Raw genomic sequence first — 19,975 nt, 5'->3', positions numbered from 1 at the left:
TTTGCCCCGCTCCTAAAGCCTCCAAAAGCAAACAGGACCCGCGGGAGTGGCATTTCTGGGTTGACTCCCCTACCCCATTTTGCCAAAAAGGGCCATCCCCACCTCCCGAGGTCCCCACGCCGGGGGTCACCCGCACCGGGATGCGGCCGCGCTCTCCGCCGAAAACCGGCCATCCTCCCCCCCGAACGCCATCCCCTCTGCTCGGGGGGCTGCCGCACCCCCTCCCCGGGCACCCCCCGGCCCGGGCACCCCCTCCGCGGGGCCGGGTTGCCGCTAGATGGCACGCGGCGCCCGGCGGAGGCTCCGCGGGGCGGTGCGGGGCGGTGCGGGGCGGAGCGGAGCCGCTGCGCGGGGCTGCGCGGAGCGGAGCGGCCCGGCCATGGGCTCGGCCGGCCCCGGGCAGGGGCAGGGGTAGGGCGGGCGGGGAGGTGCCCCCCACCCGCACCCCGCCATGCGCCCCCGCGGAGCCCCGCGCTCCGCCCGCTGAGCCCCTCGGAGCGTGTCGGGGGGGTGCGGGGGCCGCCCTCCGCTCCCCGCAACTTTGAACGATGATCACAGTCAACGCGGATGGGAAGATAATGGTCAGAAGATGCCTCGTCACCTTGAGACCCTTTAGGTAAAGTTGGCGTGTTTCCTTCTCTCCCTTGCTCCCGCCTCGCCCGGCTCCTGCGGGTGGGAAGCGGGTGGCGGAGCGTGGGGGGCTGCGGCTGGACGGGGGGTGTTTGTGTGGGTTGGGGGCAGAGGAGGATATCAGGGATCCGGGCGGGTTTGCCCGCGGGTCAGCCTGCGGGTCCTGCAGCTCTCGCAGGCTGGCGGCCCCCGGTTCACCCCTCCCGCCGGTGTCTTTGGGGTTATCACCGGGCTGTTCGCCGCTGGCTTCTTCGATACCGTCCTCAGAGATGTTGGCGCTCGGGGGGATTCGGTTCCTCTGGTTTAAACCTGCTCGTGCCGATGAGGATTTTGAAACCCACCCTGAACGGGCAGCGGGTCTGGGGTCGATACAAACCTGAAACCCTCCGGCTCCAGCACACCCGTACGGACCCACTGCTTTTCTCCCCTTGGTGTAACTCCTCGTGTTTGCCGTCATGCATTCGCTTCCCCTCTCCAGTCCTTGCTCTCCAGCTTTCTTGCTTCGCTGTAGATGCTCTTGGGTTACTCCCAGGCTGGAGACACATGGGAGACGCGGGTAGCTGCTGGGTTTTTCTATGGGGAGAGGCACCAAAAACCCACAGAGGGGCTGGTGCCGTGGGACGAAGCTCAAGGTGGGGTCAGGTCAGCCCAGCCCAGCGGTTGCCGGCGCTCCCCGCTGTGTTTGAAGGTCTGGGATCACTGGAGGGATCTGGTCGCTGCCTTTTTCCTTAGCCCAGGTACCGCCCGGAGCTTCAGAGGGGACAGGCTGTGCCTCTCTTTTACACTCTGGAGGTGCTGACTGCCTGTCCCCGGGAGCTGCCTGGCTCTGCAGTGCTTGCCTGGAGGGATTCCTGCTGCTGGATCCCGCAGCAGTGCCCTGGGACTGGGGAACTTGGCCAAGGGGATGTCAGAAAGTGGTGGCAGAGGCGTGAGGGTCCCCACGGCTCAGGTTTGCTCTGAGTGTGGAGTGGGGAACGATTGTGAGAGAGATGGGAAGGACACACATGCCCGGGGCTCTTCACTTGGCTATTTGCTTTCTTAACTGGGTTTGAAGTCCATAATGAAGAAGAGACTGGCCTAAGCATCCCTGTCCCCTGGACATCACCCCTGGAGCAGGGGAACTCATCTTCAGCAGAGACCTGGAATCAGGATGGGGGAGCACAGGGAGCATGTTACAAGGTGATCAGAAGGTCCCATTGGAGATGAGGATGTGTGTGGATGAGAGTTCTGTGGTGGCTGGAGGGTCCCTGGTGTCTGTAGCAGTGTGGAGGACCTGCACTATCCCGTCTGTGTGCCCTGGGCCAGCTTCTACTCTCAAACCATTACAGACCAGTATCGGTTCCATGGGAACCAGCAGGGTTGCCTTTGTTAAAAATCAGGCTTTCTCTGTGTAAACAGAGGAGAAATTCTCAGGACCATCTCTTTGCTGTTCCACAATGTCCAGGACCTCTGCACCTCCTCCATGCTGCTGTCATGCTGAGTGTGACACCCCCCCCCCCGTGCCACAGTCCTGTGTCACCTTGCTCCCAGCCCAGCGTGGGCAAGTGTTGGCACTGCCCCACTCCAGCAGTAACCCGGCACAAATCAGCACCCCCTGCCCTAAAATCAGCACCCACGTTCTCAGCTGATGTGGATCACCTGCAGGAGTGGGAGTAGATTGTGACAATCAGGATGTAAATCTGTTCCTTGTTGCTGGCTGGGCAAAGCCTCACTGCTCCAGGGAATCCCGGGGTGTGATCCCCTGCCTGGTGTAGATTCCTGGCAGCCCTGCTGTCGTCAAACAGCGAACAGGAAACCTGATCCTTTGCACCAAAACATTTCATTAACCACCCTCCAGACATGCTTAGCAAAGCAGTGCAAAGCCCTGAGCTGTCAGAGCTCCTGCAGCAAAGGGGAAGGGAAGAGAGAGCACATCTCTCCGTGCCTGTTTCGTGGTGCCGGATTTAGTCACGAATTCACTGTGGAGCCCTGGTCCAGCTCGCCCAGCTCTTGGTTTTGTAGAACTTGGGGAGTCCAGGCAAGTTTGCCAGCTGGAAACCAAAGCTGGGCTTTCCATGTGATATAACATTGATCAGTGAGAGAGTTCACTCTGGTCCCCTTTGTGGAAGACGATGCCCACGGCTGAGCATCAGTTCAGCAGTGCTGTGATGGTGTTGGGCTCTGAGCAAAAAAAGGTTTGCAGGAGAAGGATCATCTTTTATTAACTTGACTGCTGCTGCTTGTAGGAATGGTGGCTCAGCCTCTGGGCTTAAGAGACTTGGGTGTTGAAAACTTGTTTAATAAAAGATGTTACCTGTTCTCCGTAGCCCTTGTTTTCCCCTGTGCATCTGTGTAATATTCTTCCTGTGGGTCCCAGCAGGGTGATGCAGCACTGTGGACACAGTCCCAGTGTCACCTGCTGGGTGCTGCTGGCTTTCCTCCCTCCACTGCCTCCCAACTCAGCGCTCAGACCCTCCTGGTCACGTCCAGCTTTCAGTTCCATGGGCCAGAATCTGCCACGACTGGGCATTACTTCCAATTTTCACTAAAGGCTCAGGGAATTTGGCTTCCTCCTCTTTTGGCACCAAGCCAGAGCCCAGAACTGTGAACATTTCAGTTTGGGGAGGATGTGGAGAGGGACTTGGCACCAGAACTGTGCCTGGGAGATGAATTAAACGTGATGTGGGATGACAGGCAAAGCCAGCATGCAGGATAGATGTTCATTGGAGCTCCACAGTCTTCAGGGAGTCAGACTTGATTTTGGGGCAAAGGACCCAGTGCCTTTGGACAATTTGGAATATCTGGGGACTGGTATGTTTTACCTGCTTCATGGTATTTTTCTGCATATAGAGACTGCTCAGATAAGGCTCGGCCAAGCATTTTTAATCATCTGGAGAAGATCAACAGAAGTAAAAGAGATGGAGTCCTCAGGCTGAGAGCCCACTTCTGCACCCTCCATGCTCCCTGGAGCACTGCTGCTGGGCTCAATCCACTTCTCTCCCAAACACAGCAATTCCAGTTAGGCTCTTATTCCCTTTTTTCTTTTCTAGGGAGAGACCATCTTGCATCTCCCCTACTCTCTGTGTAATCCAGTCAAAATGAAAAAGGTTTTGTTTCCTAGTGAGATAACAGAGCACCTTTATACCTTTTCCCTCCCTTCTCCTTTTTGTTTTCTCCCTCTTTTGCTTCCCTTCCCCTCTTTCTTTCTGCTTGGTGTTTAACCATCACTCCTTGCCAGAGTATAATTACGAAGATTAAAAAGCGTAAACAAGGTCTTGCATAATGATGAAGATATTGTCAGTAGGAGGGGTGAGAGCAAAGAACAAGATCAGATCAGAGCACTTAGTCAGGTGATGCTGTGTTAAAATGTCCCTTGGGGGAGGGGGCAGCTGGCAGCAGGAGGGGGCCTTGGGTGGGTTTTGTACCATGATGTGCTCCCGGGGAGGACCCTCGGTCACAGGGCATTGCTGAGCTTTGACCTCCTTCAGTTTATTTCTTCTCCACTGTGCCGTTGTCCTGTCCTGCCAGGGAAGTGCCCCCCCTCTGCTTCTCTAAGGACAAATTCTGCCCTCCAAAGCCAAGCTGGGTGCTGCAAACCCCTCCACTGTGTTCCTGAGAGCCTTTTCCAGACCCAGCACTGTGCTGTGTGGCTGGGAACAGGGTGTGATAATGGGAATGCACTAATGTCCCCGGATCACCCCCTCTCCAAGCTATTTATGGGACACCACGTTGCTTTGCAGCATCAGGGACGCTCTGCTGCCTCCACAATCACCTCCGTGCTGGAGCTGGACCGCGGCTCTCTGGAAACCCTGCTCTGAGGTTTGCTTTAGGATCAGGGCTGAGGTCCTTGGGCCTCTCTGTGTGCAGATGCTGCAGCTCGATGGTTTATCAGCATCTGCTGGGGAGGGGATGGCTGTGTTCCAGTAGTTACTGCTTGTAGGGCACTCCAGCCATGCCTGTAGCCAGGCCTTTAGGGATGGGAATCAGGATTAGCAGAGACTTAATGTAGCTTGTTTAAACTGCTTTCCACCCTTCCAGGACAGGCTCGTTCAGAAATGAAAGGGACCTGAGCTGCTTCACTCCTGGAGTGCCTGCACAGGGGTGTCAGGCAGTTTTAGTGATGCCCTTGAGCATCCCCTCTCCCAGGTGGGTCAGATCTCCCAGCCTGGCTGTCAGGGAGTGTTTGTGCTGGTGCTGAGTGTGCTGCTGTCAGAGCTTGTTAATGCTGATGAGCCCAGGGTGTTGCTTTTTCTCCTGGTTAGGTGAGAAGGGGGTGGGGAGTTGCAGAGTGCTGCTCCCCCAGAGCCATGGCCAGGTGCCCCTGATCTGCTGGGGATGGGGCAGGGCTGGTCCATGGGAGCAGGGGGATGGACCAGGGTCAGGTGCCTGTCTGCTGTGAGCAAGGCTGATCCTCCTCAGAGCAGGCAGAGGAAGCCCTTTGTTCTTGCACTGCAACTTGCAACTGTGTGTATTGTCTGTTCGACAGCAGCGTTGGAGCTGGTGGGATGGAGGTAGGGAGCTCATGGGGTCCTTTGGGGGTGCCACGTCCTGCCCAGGAGTCTTTCCAGGCAAGGAAAGCTTGGCAATGCTGTGCTGGGACAGTAAGGAGCTGCCCTGGGAGCTCCTCCAGTAGATCTCCCTGAGGAAGCCCAGTCCTTCTTGAGCTGCTTGACCCTGTGCTTCAGCTCTTCACAACATCTCCTGTCGCTAACAAGGGCTTTGAAGCAGGTCACTTTATTTGCCAGCCCTTTTCAGCGGCAGATAATTGCCACGCTGGTGCATTGTAGCTCCGAGTTGGTGGCTGGTTCCTGATCCTCTGCCTTTTAACTATGTAGCAATGCTTAGATGGGGGGCTCCTTTACAAGACTTTCTCTGGAAAAGCCTGGTTTGGGTGTTGAGTGGCTGTGCTGTGGGTCTGTGTGTACAGCTCCCGAGCCCTGTGGATAATGCTGCGAGCTTGTAAAGGAGAGTTGCTGGTTCCTGTCCTCCGTGGTTTGCTCCCTTTGGCTCAGGGATGCTGGGAGGAAGCAATGTCAAGTGCTAAGGTCTTCCTCAGCTCCCTGTTCCACATATGATTTATTTATCAGACGACAAACCTGTTGTTTCACAAGGCTGCCTGGCAGATATCTTTTTTCCTTCACCTTCTTAAAATTTTCCCTGGGTTTGCTGGGATCCCTGGTACACCATGGCTCTGGAAGCTGTTGTACATGGCACCTGGCAGTGGCTCTGCCAGGGCTTTTCCCGTGTGTCCTTTGGAGGATCCTGCACCTCCACGGAGTCTCAGAGATGATGGCAGCATCTCTGAGCGGTGGAAGGAGGCCAGGCATCCATCCCTTGGCACAGTGCGCTCTGCTTTGTGCTCCCTGGTGCACAATAACCCTCCTGCTGGCACACAGCTCTTGCCATCAGCCTTTTCACTCCCCAAAACGTTACTGGCCTGAATTTGGCCTGAGTAGGAGCGGTGTTGAGAGCTCCTGCTTCTCGTGCAGCTGGAGGTGACCGCGAGCTCGGACGGGAGTGACGTTCAGGGTGACATCCTGCCTGGTGTGTCCCTGTGGGAGCTGCTTTCCTGGCAGCCTGGATGAACAAAGCAGTGATGGGATGATCCCAGGTCATGTGTGTGCTGCCAGTGCAGGTCCCTCCTTGTCTACCTGTGCTGCACAGGCTGTGCCAGACACAATGGCAAATGCTGGTGGCCTAGTTACAGGGGAACAAAAGATCTTGCTTAAAGAAAAAAAAAAGGGTTTGGTTTTTTGGTTTTTTTTTTTTAGATCCTGTGGGAGGAAGGGAAGGTACTTTACTTTGGACTCTCCCAGGAGGAACATGGGTATTGTTCATTGTAGTGGTTCCTGTGGTCGAGGTTGTTGGGCTGGATCTAGTGGAGCATCTTGGTCTGGCAGTCATGGTCTGGCTCAGCTTTCCCACTGAAGATGCAAGTCCTCCACTCCCCCTTCAGGGCCTGTCTGTCAGAGGGATTTCAGAGAGTGTTCTCAGACAGAACCTGCCTGCTCAGTGCCAGGGTTTGGGCAGAAGCCCCCTGGGGCTCTTGTGAAGCATGGGTGGGTCTGGCCGTGGTTGGGGTGAGGTGCTGGTGTACTCTCGTGGGACTGGGGCTGCAGAGATGCTCCTTGCCTGTGCTGAATGGAGTGACTCATGGGGATGGAGCAGTTGGGAAGTTGGGATGGTCCCATACACCCCAAAACAAAGCGGCTCCTGCAGAGGGGTTACCCCAGGCGCGGAGGGTGGTGGAGCTGCCCCAGGAGTGAGCTGGTTCCTCATCACACCTCCAGCTCTACTTTCTCTCCCACAGGATTTTCGTGTTGGGCATTGGATTTTTTACCCTGTGCTTCCTGATGACTTCTCTGGGAGGGCAGTTCTCAGCCAAGCGCCTGGGGGACTCGCCCTTCACCATCCGGACTGAAGGTAAGAACAGCTCCACGTCCATCCTGTCCCGTGGGATGCTCCATGTGCTCCGTGTCCATCCTGCCAAGGATGCAGGAGGATGGTGCTTGGATCCTCCATTCCCACAGGTCCCTCCCGGCCCATTTCAGGAACGTCAGGATGGTTCAGGGTCCTGTTGGCCCTTCTTGCCACAGTGTGGGGCACTTTGCAGTCATGTGTCTAAAACCTGGCTGTGTTCACATCCAGAGGTGTGACACAGTGGGGACAGGTGCTGGAGTGTGGGTACTGACCCTGGCTCGCAGCAGAGGGATGGGGAAACAGTGGGATTAGACCTTCAGCTGGCAGCAGTGTGAGTTGCATGGGCTGCACCTGGTCTGACACGTGGAGGATTTGGCTCAGGTGCTCGGAGGGGTCAGTGGTTTTGAGCAGTTTTGGTCTGCAGAGAGTGGAAATTGTTTCTTTGGGAAGGGAAAATAAAAAGGCCTTTGTGGTTTAGTGGATGTACTGAAACACAGAAAAGAATAATCGGATTTTTAGCAAGTGTATGTTCTGTTAAATTTTTTAAAACACCTCTTTTGGCGAGACATGAAGTCAGCTCAGCAGACAGCTTCTGTGGTGGGAGGGTCACGTCCTGCCCTTGCTCTGGGAGGACACTGCTGCCAGGAATTGAGCTTCCCCCGACTCTTCCTCTGTGATTCCAGTCGACTGAACTGCACAGAGGGAAATTCCCATCTTGAACTCTGCTGAGCAGGGCGAGATTGGCTTGGTCAGGCCACCATGGTGTCCTCTTCCTCTGTACCAGAAGCATGGAGGGATCTGAGCTCCACAGCCTCACCTGGAATGTGATTTTGGGACATTAAATCCTTTCCTTTTGGTGCTGGAGGAAGTGCTAGTTGCTTCCTTACAGGAGTAGAAGACTAAAGTGGTGGTTTTCCAGAAGTTGGATGGTGCTTGTTGAAATGCTTAGCTGACTTTCAGAGAGATGAATGGGCAGCTGGTTTGTGTTCTCCCTATAGATGGTGGCTGGTGTTCTTCCCCCTCTGCTCCCCTAATCCCATCACCAGCTCCATTAAACCCCTTCTCCAAGGGACTGGTGTTTTCCTGGTGACCTGAGCCTGAGCTGGAGCAGGTTGCAGGATCAGTGCTTTTTGCTGTTTCTGCATGTCTTGGCACAGTCAAGGCACCTGACCCTCTAAGGAAGGTGGTGCTGTGTTAATGTCTCTGTCCCCACTCCAAGAACAGTCCTGGGATAGCTGGTGAGTGGAACCTGGATATAGGGGATTTCTTCCTTCTCGGGATGAAAAGCAGCACATGAGGAGGGTGGGCAGAAGCCCCCAGACCACTGCCTCGTCCAGACCTGGCTTTTGAGGAGATGGGTCATGAAAAGATTGCTGAGTTTGAAATTAAAGGTGTCACTGTTACAGCTGCTCTCTGTCCCAGGAGAGCTCCAGTGTCCCCAAGGAGTTTGCAGAGAACTAGAAGAAAGGCAAAGAGGGACTGATTAACTGTGGGACCAGCATAGCTGAGAGGTGGCACAGGTTGTGCTGCAAGGAGCAGCAAAGGTTTCCAGAAACCTGCAGAAGCACCTGGTGTCACCCCAGAGGACCTTAAAGTTGGGGTGAAAGGATGGCAAAAAGGCAATTATTCGTCTCTTTATCCCCTCTCTGGATGCCTTGGAGTGGAATAGTTTTCCCATCTTTATTCTTGTCTTCAGTTTAACCCAGACCTGAGGTGGTGCAGGTTGAATGTTGCTTCTGGTAGTGCCTGGTTGGTCTCATTTAAAGAAGAAAAGAAATAAATCATAATCTAGGTCCTCTAATTTTTCAGGGTTTTGGTCTCTTAGGTTTCTAACTGGCTAAGGCAAGTCCCGCTTTGTTAGAAAGCTCAAAAATTCAGCGTAAACCCAATTTTTTTCCTTTATTCTGTGGATTTGGCAAGCAAAGTATTGCTTCCAGATAAATTGCTGCACATTTGGCTGTTGCTGTGTTTCTTACTGGGGGAGGTATGGCTCATTCATGGTCTCACACACTGTTTTTGAACACAAAGCATCATCTCTCCTGTCTCTGGAGGAAGGATGCCAGATTGGAGGAGGGTTATATTCTTTGTCCTCAGGACTTGGCAGGTGCAACCTGAGAGGTTTTTTCCTAGCTCTTTAACACTGGGTTCAGCCTTTCCTGTGACACTGATACATAGGGACTGGCTGTCCCACAGGGTGATGTAGCTGTGCCCAGCAGGGCTCCCTGCAAACAGCTGCATGGGGTGAGCAACCCCCAGAGCAGAGCGGGGCCAAGGCCTCGGGACATGCACAAGGCAGGAGCTGTCTAATGTCAGTACAGACCCCTCTCTGTCACCTGTGAAAGGTGGCTGTTGGGGGAGGCTCTGGTGGCTGGAAAAGCCAACTATCACACCCATGGAAAAAGTCAGGAAGGATGATGTGTCCCACGGGAAGCTGGGGAAACTCCATCCTTGGGGACTCTGAGAACACTTCTGGCTGACGTGAGGCTGTGGGCAGGTCTGACCCCCTCTGTTTGGAGCAGGAGGTCAGGGAAGCGACTCCAGAGGTCCCTCCTGGCTGGGGGAGTGTGGAGATCACGTGGAGGAGGATGGGAATGCACGTCAGAGTCAGGGGGATGGGAACAGAAGTGGATATGCTGCTTATTAGTGCTGTGAAGTCTCAAAAGGTCTGTTTGAATAACAAACTGGCATTTAATTAACACGTGTTGTGGATCCCAAGGAAACCCAAGAAATATTCCTGGTGGTTACTGCTGCTGTTAGATGCACAGTGCTGGGCTGAGGGTGAGCTCAGAGGAGCAGGTTAATTTTGCTGGGCTGATCAGCCCTTGGTGTGAGGAGAGGTGGGAATCAGGCTGATACTCCCACAAACCTGGACAGGTTCGGGGCTGATGGCTTTGGAGGAGTTCTGGGTGTGTGGCCTCACGTTTGCCATGCCCAGGCTTAAGTATCTCTTGAGACTGGGCTGGTGGGGAAGGAGCCTGATCCCTGCTGCTGTTCCCTGCTCCACCTGGACTCATCGAAGCACAGGGTTTATGGGCCCTTCTGAGCATTATTCATTAGCTGCTGGATGTTGCAGGGAAGCTGGCAGCATCCTCTCCCAGGCACTCTGAGGTGGGCTGCTCTACCAGCAGAGCTGGTGTCTTTAGCAGGGTAGGCTTTTGGCTAGTGAGTGTCAGGTCCTGTGGTCCTTCCTGGGGCTGATCCCAGCTTTTGTGGCTGTTTGTGCTGCTTGTTGTTTCCACATGTCCTGCCAAGCTCAGCATTGATGCTGTGCAGGGGAAGCTGCCCCTGTGCTTCAGTGCCTGCAGGGCTGGGGTGGCTGCAGAGTATCAGGAGGTGTCAAAGAATCACTTGCTTAAAAATCGTTTGCATCCAAGAGATCCTTTGTGTTGTGGGTAAATGCTAAAGCTCACGGTCCAGTTTAGGCTGGGGCTGTTCCTGCTTCTCCCTGGGTGTCCTGACCAGCCCAGCCCTGAACCTCAGATATTGAAATCCAAGGGGAAACGTGAAAATACCCCCGCCCTGCCAAGGGCTTTCTTGGCTTCTCAGCTGTGCAAGCAGCTGATCATAACCAAAATAAAGATAGATGTGAGGCAGGAGCATGAAAAGGAGAAATGGATAATGTCACAGTCCAAAAGTTAATCCCATTTAAAATTTGATTTTTGTATGTGAATCCCTTTCTTGGCGGTTGTCTCCAAAAGCCAAGTTTCTCAGTGTGTGCCAGAAATCATTCCTCAGAGGGATTCTCTGCTTGGTGATTCGATGCAGCAGAGGCTTTGCATCTTGACAATAAATAAAAAAAAGCCTTCTGAAATGCAAGTTATTTTATCCTAATCCGCTGCTGTCAAGTAAACACAGACAAAGGTTCCTTTGTTTTGAAATGGCCACCGAGAGAATTTGTTCTGCAAACAAAGATGTAGATAAAAAAGGGAACAGATAGGTCTATAAATTTTGAACGTGGGAGATGTTTCGGGAAGGGCTCTAGACTCACGAGATTGAGTTGTTTGTGTCCTCTTCTCTCCTGCTCTTTAGAATTTAAGATGTTCGGTGTTTCTTTTTTTTCCCCAAGCATCTTTCTTGGGGTTGTTTTACTGCCAGAGATAAGGGGCAGGGGGCTGATCCTGAGAAAGTACCAGAATCTGCAATCCTGGTGCTGGCAGTGGAGCCAGGAGGGATTTGGCAGTGGTCCCCCAGGCTGGGTTTGGTAGGGATATACATCCTGGTGGTGGAGTTTGCTGCTGCAGGGGATTAGCAGAGGAAAACAGGTTATTAAGTGTTAAAACGCCATTAGATGTGGCTGGAAGAGTGCCTGGAACGGCTGTAGCTTGTTCAAAAAATCAAAAGCCTCTGCATTCCTCTTGCTGTTGGTTCCTGTATGGTTGGGTATGAGGTGCTGGAGGGATTTGCTGCAGACCCAGGGGATGTGTAGGACGGGTCCTGATATCCCGGATCAGCTGGAGTTGAGCTCTCCCCTCCTGCTGGGCTTCTGATTCTTGCCAGAGGGGTCTGGTTTGATTTCAGCTGACCTTGGTGGTGCTTTGGTACAAGGGCTTTGAGTGGTTCATATAGATGGAGGTGTTTGGGGTCTGTGAGAACTGCAGCAGCAGTTCTCATGCTGAAGTCCTTGAATCCCGATACCTTTGGGAAGTGGTGGTTTGCTGAGCGACTGGAGTTGTGTGTTTACTGTCTTTTTAACCTGTTTTCAAGTGTTTCCTGCTTCTCAGCTTGAGAGCTCAGCACCTGCCCTTTTCCACCCCAAAACAAGCTTCCCAGCAGCATCTCCAGCTGTTTTCCTGTCAGTGACCACAGCTGGGCTCCTGCATTGTGTTTCCTCAACTGTCTTGGAAAAGGGATCAGTGGGGATGGGATGAAGGAAAGACAGGGGTGGTGGAGAGCTGATTTTAGAGCATAAACTGGAAAATACAAGAAAGCAGGGGTGAAGCACATCCTCTGCAAGGCTGTTGCACGTTTTCCTAGGTTGCCAAGATGTCTTTTGGGGTTTGTTCTCCTTGGGGCTGCAGGATATGGACCCTGATGGGATAATAAACAGCTTGTGGACTGGGACAGGGGGTTTCCCAGTCCTACACCACTGGGACTTTCTGCAGCAGGGCAAAGGTAACTTGACCTGGAATCTGTCTGAGGGTGGCCAATGCAGCCGAGAACAACTGCTGAGAACAACTTCTGCTGCAAAAACCTCTGAGACTTGATCATTTGTATTCATTTGTTAGGGAATAAAAAAAAGTCTGGGAAAGTTGTAGAGAAAGCCTACTAGGGAAGCCCCCCTTACTGGCTTGGGGTGTCTTGTCCTGCATGCAGACCCGTGGGGGAAACTGAGCACTGCAGCTTCCCTGGGGTGTCAGAGTGGCTCTGGTTTGCCATGTTGGGCTACCAAGAGAGGTCCAGAGACAGCAGCCAAGGCATGTTGTGTGGAAATGCTGTTTAACATCACCTGGCAGAAATCCTGCCCTGTTCTCCCCAAACCCAGCTCCCCTCCTGTATTCCAGCTGCTGGAGTGCTCTGCCTCCAGTGCTCTGGGATGGTTCAGGGCTGTGCAGCACAGCTGAGTGCTTTGTTGTTTGTGCCTTTTGTTTCTCTTCAGAGCAGGGATGTTGGTGGAGGGGTGGGAATTGTGCTGCAGAAGATAATGTTGGAAGTTGCTCAGGGTTTTGTAGGGCATCTTCACTTTTTCAGAGCTGTAGGACTGTGAAGCAACAGGATCTGGTGTTATTTCAATCCCTTGAATTGCTCCCCGAGGAGTGAAGCAAAGAGACCAAATAGAAAGAGAGAGAGAACCTACATGATCTCCTCAGAGAGGTCTTTTGCTCCTGCTCCTGTCTCTGCTGCTTTTCCTTCTGCTCCAGCAGCATCCCAACTGGGTTAGCATGCCCAGGTAATATTGCCATTTGTTCTCACAGAAGATGCAGAAAGGTCAAGCTTGCATTTGCGAATGCTTGGAGTGAGCTTGAAAAACTCCCTGTCCTCCCTCACAGTCAGCTGTGCTGGGAGAGGAGGAAGAGGAGGAGGAGGAGGTCTGTGTCCATGATCCTGACCTGCTGTGTATTCTCTCATCATGAGGGATGACAGCAGAGGAGGGGACAGCTTGGTTGGGCTCTGTCCTGGCTGCAGTGAGATGCTGCTCAGCCTGAAGGAGCTTTAAAGCAAAACACAGATGTGTTCACCCTCCCATCCCAGTTCCCTCTCTCTTGGGAAAGGTCATTTCAGGACCCATTTGTGAACTTGGGTCACTGCCACCTGTGACAGATCCCAGTCTGCTTCTCTCCAGAGCACATACTACTTCTGGCAGGAGCTTGAGTGGGGCAGAATACCCAAAAGTTGCTTTGTGGCTTTGAGAATCCCTTTTCTTACCTGACCTGGCTGGAGAGAGCACCCAGGAGCGAGGGCTCCGACTGCTCCTTCCTTGAGACATGGTGCACAGATGTGTAATTCCAGGGATGCTCGTGTTCCCTTTGCTTTCAAAAAGCCATGTGAGTTATAAATTTATCTTGCTGCCTTTAATGCACAGCAAAGGTGATAGGAGAACCAGTTGTGAAGACTCGTGTAAGCAAGTGACAGTGACGGGGGGCGCAGGCAGAGGAGGGAGGGAGCTGGGCAGACTCTGCTCAGCAAATCCGGTGCTAATTATTCCCAGTTTCTCCCTGAGTGAGTTATAACCCTCTCCCGGGCTGCTTGTGTCGTGTTTTGATGTTGTCTGCTGATCAGCCCTGGGTAACTGCAGCGGCTTGTAAGCAGCTTGTCAGGATCAGTGGAAGCTGGAGCGTGTCTCACCGGATGGCGCTGGATGCTGGTCCAGGCAGGGGGATGAGGCTTCTCTCAGGATCTGAATCCAGAATTTGCTTGAGCAAAACTCTCTCTAAAGGCAGCAGGGGTTTTCCCTCTCTGATCACCTCTTCCTGCAGTGCCTGTGGGGTGTTATCCAGGCCATTTTCCCAGGTCCCTATGGAGAGGGTGTGGATCAGTGGGTGCGTGTCACCTCCTTGGCACCAGCTGGGACATGCAGATCCTGCATGTCCCCAATGCTTCATTTTTCTCCTGCTGTATCCAGAGCTGGATTAGAGTCTCCTGTGGGTGCCAGCCAGGGGGAACCCATGGGGAGGAGCGTACTGGGCAGCTCTTCAGTGCCTGGGGCTCATTTCCAGCCTTGCTGCATCCATCCCTTCCAAAGCCGCTCCAAGCTGCCCTGGAGGCTGGAGCAGCCAGCTGATGCCATGAGAAGTTGGCTGGTTGGTGCCCAGTGGAGGTGGATGGTTCTGGGAGGATCTCCTTGGTGAGAAGCTGTGCTGGGGGCTGATGGGCTTTTGATTTTTCCTGGGGAAGTGGGGGTAACTCTGGCAGCTCCCACTGCTCGGGACTGTTCTCCCCCTTCCTTGTTGTCCAAGTACTGCTGGGGAGAAGGGGGTTAATGGAGAACCCAGATGCAGAGTGAGGGCTTTCTGCCTCAAGCATTGCCTTTTGCCACCTCCTGCTGGATGCTTGGTTACTCCAAGAGCTCTTTCAAGTGGGTAACACAGCACCTGTGAGTGCCACTGGCTCCACTGTGCTGGGGTTGCACCCCCATGGCCAACACCAGGATGTCCTTAACCTGCATTTTTTTGGGAGCAGACCATTGTTTTGTTTGGGTGGAGAAAGTGGGGGTTGATAAAAAGCATGTGTCCTCTCCTGCTTCTGCTGGTGTCCCCCATCAGAACGTTCACTGTGTTCCCATCCCCAACCCACGCTTGGAAAGGGAGTTACAAGTGGAAGTGTAGAACTTTACTGCTCTTATTAAATTGCTGTTGCAGGCAGGGAAATGAGTGCTGTTAAAATAAGGAAAGTGAAGGCATCTACGGGGTTCCACATCACACTGGGGGTTACTGCCCACTTCTGTGGGAGGAAAATGCATATTGAGGGGGGTAAAAAGAAGTGTCAGGGCTGCTGTTTCAGTGGTTAAGACTGAATCCACTCTGTGAACATTTCTCTTACCGAAGAAGTGGCTATTTGGTAGAATTGCTGCTCAGAATTTGATGCCTGCAGGCTTAAAGAGAAGAAAAAAATTATGCCACCAAACCTATGGGAAGATGGAAGTGTAAATTCCTGAGTCTAGGGGAACAGACGTGAAGACCTTGGTGCAGGGATGTGCACTGACCCCTTCCCTGCTGTCCCCACATCGGAGGAGGCAGGAACAGCATCCTGCTGCCCTGGCACTCTGTTATCTCCGTAAGCAACGACTCCCAGGGAATGATTAAATCAATTAATTGATTTTCTATAGCTCATAAGGAAGTCAAATGGCATTTTCATCAATGCATGATGAGCCAACACCCCACCATGGCCAGGAGGAATGTTAATGGCTCTTTATGCTTTTATTACCCCTTTTCACTCCTAAATCAAAATTCATCTGGAGCCTGGGAGGCAGCAGGTACTTCAGAAAATAAAACTAGCACAGTGGGAACCATAGCAGCCTCTGTAAAAGCTGGGTTTTTTCCATTGATTTATTTGTTTCTCTGGCTTAAATGGGAGTCCAGGGCTCGGTTCAGCTCGAGCAGAGATTAGCTGAGGCTCATCCTGCGGGCTCTGCTTGGGGCTCCTGCCCCACTCTGCTGCTGGCAGAAGGATTCAGCCACTGGGCTCCGTGGAGATTGATGGGTTTGGAGGAAGGGGATGATCTATTAGCCCCTGGAAGCAGGGTGGCAGGATGCCCAGCGCTGTTTGGCCGATATTTTTGGCCGAAGGAGAAATGGTAATCATTTTGGAAATGTTAAATGAGTGAGTTCTGCTGTTTTGGAAGCAGAAGGTTTTTGGGACAGCTGTAAGTGTGGCTGTGGGCTCGAGTGCTGGATGTGCAGAGCTGGAGGAGTGATGCTGGTGCTGAGCGTCCTGAAACCTTCCTCTGGCTGCTTTTGGGGTGTGCAAATGCTGGTTCAAATCCTTCCTTTCGTGCAATTCTTGAGGCGCTGGCTCTCGATAGTACAGTTTTCTCTGGATCAGCAACGAGAGCTGTTAGGAGGAGAAGAAGTTGAGTTAGTGCCAATGCCCTTGTAGAGAAGCCTCTCTCATAAAGACCAAGAACCCAAATGAAAGTTGGTCCCTGTCCTGTGGGACCAGCGTGTGCTGCTCCTCACCTGGAATTGGGGGTCCCAGCTGCAAAACCGGGGTCTGGTTTTGCCTCTGCTGTGCCAACAGCATCCAATGTGGGGTCCAACTGTGCCCAGGAGCTCCTGTGTCCCCTGGGATTTGCTCCAGCAGCTGCCCTCGATCCATCCCTGCTCTGGAGCCCTTGTGTTTTAGGAAGCAATTTAAAATCGATGTTAATCTTGTAATTTGGAAGCCTCTCCTGCAGCGTGAGGTGTTTGAAGCACTGCAGAAAAGCTTAAAATGCAATTTAAAATAGTGCTGGCTAGCAATAGAGAAGAAACTAAAAATTCCCTGCTGCTACTTTTTAAAAAGAGAAAGTTAGAGGGGGATGAAAAGGAAGAAAAAAATGGGCTAAAAAAACCCCAACCATTAAATAAAAACTGAACTGCAGCTTGTGCTGGGGTTGTGTGTATTCATCTGCTCTTCCTCAACTCCTCCAGCCCATCTCCTGGGGCTGCTGGGGAGAGGAGGAGATGGTCCTGTGGACTGTCCCCATGTCCCAGAGGGAACACCAGGTCTCTGATGTGTGTGGGGAGGTAAGAAGTAGTAAAAGCTGGGGGAAACAGCCCTGTGCTCTCCTTTGCAGCAATGAAACGCTCCTGGCTGGGAGTGTAAGTGTCTGTTTGTATTGCTCAGCTTTGTGCCTTTTCTTATTTGTATGGAAATAGGGAGAGAAAGTGTTTGGATGGAGATAGAGCTGCAGGCTGCTCCTACAGGTGTTTCCTTTCAGATGTGGGAACAATGGGAGCTGGTTGGGGTAGAGAAGCATCAGGAGCCCCTTCTGCAGGCTCAGCTTGGGGTCCCACAGCTGAAGGGCTGCCCCAGACCCAGCAGGGTTGGTACAGGAACACTGGGCTGGCACCCCTCTCCACACTCTGTGCAGGCTTGAAGAAGGCTGGTAGGACCTTGGGTGGAGGCTGAGGTGTGTTCAGGACCTCTCTGTGGTTTCCTCTAACCAACCTCCTCCATGAGACCTTGTGGAGTATCGTCCTCCTGGGTGGCATCACCCTGTGGAGAGAACATGCGGCGTGCTGGGGTGGGAGAGGCTGAGGCTTTCAAAAGGAGCTAAAACCCCTCAGGAGCATAAAAACAGCACTCTGGGGGCATGTTCCCTTTAGCCACTTGGACTGATTAAAACCTGCTTGCCCTGTGAGAGGGGAAGGGAGGTACAGCTCGCTGCTCATGAAGCTGTTGGCAATGCAGGATAACGGAGCCCAAGGATGTGACAGTCCCCAGGCGAGGTGGGCAGAGCGGTGCCAGGCTGTAGGGGTGACAGGATGCCCCCAGGAGAGATTTATGGGACCAAACAGGGTCATTTCCCACCTGCTGGTGCTGCTTTGGGCACCATGTGTGCCACAGCACGGCTGGGTCTCGCTTTCAGCCGGGGAACTTCTGTGGCACATTGGTCACCCCTCTGGGGACCCCAGGCACTGCTGGTGTGTGGGGGGGCTGTAGGAAAGCTGGGGGGTCAGCAGCAGGTCCATGGTGCAGCTGGAGCTGTGCCAAAGTGTCTGCTTCAGTGGTAGCCCCCAAACTGCTTTGTGTGTGCCTCCAGGTATGTGGCAGCTCCTGGTGCTTTTTTCTGTTGGGGCACTGGCTAAGCAGGTCTGTATTTTCTCTGTATAAATTAATAAATCCATAGCAGTTTAATGGCAGATGTGGGTGGATTTGCTGGTGGCAGTAACTGGCTGGGAGCCCCTTGAGGGGTTCAACCACCCAGTGGGACCTCGCCCATCCCTGGAGCAGCTTCCCCTAAGGGATGAAAATGGAAGGTGGCCATCACTGCCAGCCTGAGCCTGGCCTTGGGCTTTCTTGCTTCCAGTTAGTGCTGGGTCTCTGGGCTGTGATTGTAATGGATTATGTGTCAGGGTTAGCCCTTGGCTAGTTGGCTGTTTGGTCTTTTAATCTGCTTGAATCGAAATCAATAGTGAAAGTAAATAGGGGAACATGAGAGGGGCAGAGAATTGAAAGGCTGGAGCTTTGCTCCCTGGGAACGTGCTGGGGTGGGTGCCCTCATGGGAGGATGGGCTGGGAACAGCCCTGGGTACCACCCCCTGAGGAGCTGGGCAGTGAGGTCTGGACCTGGCTGCACCATGTTGGGGATCCTCCAGTTTCTTCTCCAAGAAATCCTTCAAGATAACATTGTCCTTTTGAGGGGTTTAAGTAACCTGGAGTTGTTCTTCAAAGGAGGAAACCAAAGCCAAGCAAACGATGCTTTAGATGGAAATTAATTCAGCCGGTATTTTCAATGGACGTGAGTAACATCTGACCACCTCTGAGCAAATTCCCTTCTTGGACCAGAGCATTTGGAGATGGCCAGGCAGGGATGTGCCTGATTGTCTGAGAAAGGGTGGAACCAACAGCAAACCAGCCATGGTATGGAGAGCAGGGATACAGCGTGGAATTGCATTTTAAATGTCAGGGAGATGCTTTGGGTGCTGTTCACATGGGTCTGTGGAGATGTGGGTCAAGGCTGTGCCTTGGTCTCCCTGCAGTACGCCAGTGATGGGTAAGGGAGGCTTTTGCTGTCTTGAAATGGCTTGGATTTGGGTGGAAATCTTGTTCTTTCCCATCTTCTCAGCATGAAGCCGATGCTGAGCATTGTGAGCCTCCCTGGAGCAGGATGGGGCTGAGCGACCCAGGGACAGGGAGCTGCCATCAAGGTCCAGCAGCTCTGCAGGGTGAGGAGGGTTGAATCAGTCCAAGTGGCTAAAGGGAGCATGCCCCCAAAGTGCCATTTTTGTTCTCCTGAGGGGTTTTAGCTCCATTTGAATACCTCAGCCCAAGCATCCATGAGCACCACGTAAACCTGTATGACAGGGTGACATCCTACACGCTCCATCCCTGCTTGTGGAGATGGCTTCCCAGTGTGAGCAGTGGGGGGGGATGGTGTGGGGAGGATGCTCAGGATCCCAAATCACAGTGTCTCAGACAGGAAGCTCCTTCCCATTTGTTCCTTCCTCTGTAGCACAACCTGGACTTTGCCAGTGTCACTTCACATCATCCCCAGTGGTCCCAGCCCTGCGCTGGGCAGTCCAGCAGGGAGTCCCTGTGCCAGAGATGCTCCATGAAATGGTGCTTTCTCAGCTGCTCCCTTTTCCTGCAGTGGTAGAATCACTGAGTGATTCTGTGAGTTGGAAGGGACCCACGAGGCTCATTGAATCCTGGAGGCATCTGGCATTGAACTTCACCCTCGTGTTCAGGTCGGCACATGCAGCAAAACTCCCCCGCGCACTCGTCCTGGCTCCCGTTCCTGGAGGTTCCAGTGGCAGGTAGTGGCGGGGGGGTGATGCCTGCCCACGGCTGTGTTCACTCCAAGAAGGTATTTTAAAGAGAAGTGCATCATTAGTGAATTCCCTTGGGTTTCAACCCATCCAAATTTGAGCATATTGGCTGTTGACTATTACGCTGGTTTCACAGAGATACTACTCGTTTTTCCAGGAGACATCACCCTTAGGGGATGCTTTCCTTTTTTCCCCTGATTTCATCCAATTACTTAGCTGTATGCTCTTCTGAAGCACCATAAATAATTCTCCTCCCTCTGCTGTGTTTACCAGCATGTCTCATGAAATCCGGTAAGATATGATTGATTGCAATCATTATTTCCTAGTGCTGCTATGAAAACCTCTGTCAGTTCAGTGATTGCCTTGAAAGCGTGGCTGCCACTCAGAAAACTGTCAAAACCCTGTCACACTTCAGCAAACTCCAATTAATCTGTCGATCGGGTTTACTTGTACTTTCTTTCCCATCACTGCTGATTATCAAGGGAAATTAGAATATTTTTTCCTTAGTAATTAGCAGTTTGGTTGAAGGAAGTGGT

At 52.9% G+C, this 19,975-nt stretch overlaps 1 protein-coding gene across 2 annotated transcripts in view; it reads left to right on the top strand.

Moving 5' to 3' along the window:
• Positions 1-398: 398 nt before the first annotated feature.
• Positions 399-19,975, top strand: part of MGAT5B (alpha-1,6-mannosylglycoprotein 6-beta-N-acetylglucosaminyltransferase B) — a 64,736-nt gene continuing 45,159 nt past the window's right edge. For both annotated transcript variants that reach the window (XM_032706813.1, XM_032706812.1), the window contains exons 1-2: positions 399-616; positions 6,920-7,032. In XM_032706813.1, coding sequence (XP_032562704.1) covers positions 549-616; positions 6,920-7,032 — 181 coding nt within the window. In that variant the 5' untranslated portion in view covers positions 399-548. The remainder of the gene's footprint in view (positions 617-6,919; positions 7,033-19,975) is intronic.

The sequence above is a fragment of the Chiroxiphia lanceolata genome, chromosome 19, assembly GCF_009829145.1.
Source record: "Chiroxiphia lanceolata isolate bChiLan1 chromosome 19, bChiLan1.pri, whole genome shotgun sequence".
Lineage (NCBI taxonomy): Eukaryota > Metazoa > Chordata > Aves > Passeriformes > Pipridae > Chiroxiphia > Chiroxiphia lanceolata.
The sequence above is the reverse complement of the archived record's forward strand: the minus strand, read 5'-3'. Positions and strand labels throughout refer to the sequence as shown.